Source organism: Epinephelus moara, chromosome 14, assembly GCF_006386435.1.
Source record: "Epinephelus moara isolate mb chromosome 14, YSFRI_EMoa_1.0, whole genome shotgun sequence".
Taxonomy (NCBI): Eukaryota; Metazoa; Chordata; class Actinopteri; order Perciformes; family Serranidae; genus Epinephelus; species Epinephelus moara.
Window position 1 is genome coordinate 41046133 of NC_065519.1, and position 3301 is coordinate 41049433.

At 41.1% G+C, this 3301-nt stretch overlaps 1 protein-coding gene across 1 annotated transcript in view; it reads right to left on the minus strand.

Moving 5' to 3' along the window:
* Window positions 1-3301, minus strand: part of LOC126400471 (ras-related GTP-binding protein D-like) — a 31774-nt gene that overhangs the window by 10646 nt on the left and 17827 nt on the right. The window contains exon 4 of the mRNA XM_050061190.1: window positions 2605-2719. Coding sequence (XP_049917147.1) covers window positions 2605-2719 — 115 coding nt within the window. The remainder of the gene's footprint in view (window positions 1-2604; window positions 2720-3301) is intronic.

Consider the following 3301-nt stretch of genomic DNA (forward strand, 5'->3'; position numbering starts at 1 on the left):
TAATGAGCACAGCTTACATTGTGCTTTCAATAAATACTACTGCATTGTTCAAAAATTATTAATTGTGTCTCAAATTATTCTAGGGGGGGACAGCTTTACTGAAGGGGGAGTCATGTCCCCCCTGTCCCCCCCAGGATTTCCGCCCCTGGCCATGGGCATAGACAGGGCCAACCTCCTGCCCTCCCTCAGGTTCTCTGGCGTAGGAGCAGAGCAAAACCTGGGTCAGTGGGGCTTGCTGAAAGCTGCTTCGGGGCTGTGGGATACAACCAGCTGGTGGCTACAAGTCAAGCCAGGACCTGCGGAGCATGCTGGAGGCCTTACTGCAGAGGCTGTCACAGCAGGTGAGAGAAGACCCATTGCCTGCAGAGCATGTTGGAGAACTAGAGGGAGGGCAGGAGGACTCTGGGGTTTTTGCCCACGGCCAAGTGCCCGCTGTCGGCTGTCCTCCAGTCAGGGCTGAAAAAAAATTGAAGGTTTTGCAGAAAATACCCAACCTTCATCGCTTTGTATTGTTCTCCTCCCACCCAGTCAAACGTGGTTTTAATGTGGTTAAAACCACGTTTGACTGGAAGAATCTGGACACCAGTACTGACAAGACTGCTGCTCTTCAGAGACTGTGCATCATCGATCACCCTGAGCTCGCACACGAGAGCGCAGAGCACAGAGAAGCAGACAGAGCTACAGGCTACGGTGAGGCTAAAAACAGAGTTCATATGACGTTTTTCGAAACAACTTTTTATGTCAGGGCTTCAGGACACTTGGATCACTACGGATGAGCAGTATGGAGATACTTTGTGGATTCAATTTTGTGTTCTTAGACGTTAGTCTAGGGCACCGTCTGCCATTAGGTGTGCTAGCCGCTGCCCCCGCCGATCTCCGCAAGGGATGTGAGGACTCTAAAACTTCACCAGGGCCTCCCTCGGCATATGGGTGAGTAGATAATGGCTGAATTTTCATTTATGGGTGCACTATCCCTTTAAGCAGAACATTTTAATGTTGACTTTTGACCTTTTCAAAATCAAATGCCACCATTTTATTATTTTATCCTATTAGACATCTGTGTAAAGTTTTGTCATAATTAGCGTTTGTTTTGTGAGGTCACCGTAACCTTTACCTTTGACCTTCGACCACCAATATCTATTCAGTTCATTATTGAGTCCAAGTGGACTTTTGTACCAAATTTGCGGTACCTCCCTCAAGGCCTTATTGAGGTATCACGTTCATGAGAATAAGACAGATGCAAGATCACAGTGACCTTTACCTTTGGCCTATGACCACTAAAATCAAATCAGTTCATCGTTGAGCCCATATGGATGTTTTTGCAAAGATTTCGAGAAATTCTCTCAAGCTGTTTGTGAGATATCATATTCACAAGAATGAAATGGATGCAAGATCACAGTGACCTTGACCTTTGACCACCAAATTCTAATAAGTTCATCCTTCAGTCCAAGTGGATATTCTTGCTGAATATAAAGAAACTGTCCCAGGGTGTTCTTGAGGTACCATGTGTTCACAAGAAACACATGTTCACAAGAATACAATGGAAGAGGGGTCACAGTGACCTTGACGCAAAGTCATAAGGACCTTTGACCACCAAAATCCAGTCAGTTCATTGTTGAGTCCAACTGACCATTTGTGCCATATTTGAAGGCACTTCTGAGACAACACGTTTATGAGAATGGGGTGTACGTACAGACGGACGAACAACCCTAAAACATGATGCCTCTGGCCATTACTATCACTGGCGCAAAAGCTTAAGAAGTTCAAGTCTGCATACAACATATTATGTGGCTCTATGGGCTATTTGGCAATACAGCTTTTAGTTGGAGTCAGCAAAATGTTGTAAAACTAAGTACAAGTGGTGGTGTGGTGGCCAAAAACATCTAGCAGTCAGTGATAAAGGCATGTCAGGGGGCACATCTTTTATTTATTTAATGTTTAGTTGTATGGGGACAAGTATGCAGCATAACCCAGTGCCACACACCACAGCATTTATAGCCTAAGCTAAATTGCGATGCCCGTCCCTTGATGGGCCATAAAACACATAAAACTCAACAACAAGTACACACAGTACTAAAAACAATCTCAACAATCAATTTGTACATTAAGAACGCAAAACTCAGAATTCAACATAAAAACACAGACAACACACAAAATATATAAAAATAAAGCACCATGAAACATGAAGCAGCAGATCTGTCATGACTACATGATTGGTCCCTTTTCAAAAACCGGTAATTGCTTTGTTTTCTCATTTATGAATGCTTTTTGGAAGGATTCAACTAAGTAACATTCACATAGAAATCAGTGTTGGCATCCAATGCAATTTCTACATTCATACAATACAACCAGTATATCTTATGTATTACTACCACCTAGTGTGTGGATTGTAAAAAACAGGAGGAAACGCACACACAATATACTGTACTCAGAGGAGAAACAGCAGCACACTAGTTTAAGGTTTCCATAGAGGTTAGACTAAAGGATGTTTTAGTTTTCATATAAAATCAGCCCATTCAGTAGCACTGCTTGGTTTACAGTAAACAGACCCAGGTGCATTCTTGATGTGGTGTAGTGTTAACCCTGCTGTGCAGAATTACTCACAGATATGAAGATGTTAAGCAGGTTTTCCAGCGTGGGCAGCTGTGGAATGAGTTTCTGGACCACTTTACTGAAAGCCTCGAATATGGAGTGATCATATATACTGGTTAAATAGAAGCTGTAGATAACAGGGAGAATAATGTCAATCAGAACAGATTTAAATAAACAAAGTACTTCACAATTTGATTATTTTTAGCTTTGTACAGATATGGACAGGAAACAACTGAACAGTCACTAATCAGAAGATTGCATTTCAAGGTTATCACACACATCTCTGGATTATATTGCAATTGATACAATTCCTGTAGATAATTTAAGGAGAAGCATATTAAGTACATTAAGTTATAGTCTTTGATAGAATTAAACTTGTTAAGAGTTGGTATCTTTTGAAAATGTTTGACATTAGTTTTTCATTTCATTTATTCCTTTTGACCCCTCCCCGGGGTATAAGGGGCAGACAACAAAAAATAACATTAACAAATCTGGACAGGCGGCAGCCAATGCACAGCAAAATAAATAAAACAGAATTTGTGTACATACATACAAGTCAAAGCAAATCAAGAGGAACTATTCAAGATTTTCTTTAAAAGTTTCAACAAATTTGACAAGACCTTTACTTTTCGAGATGACATTAACTTTTGAAACTTATAAATATTTGGATTTGCTCTATAGAACTGTCCGACCAGCTCTCTTCTCTCTT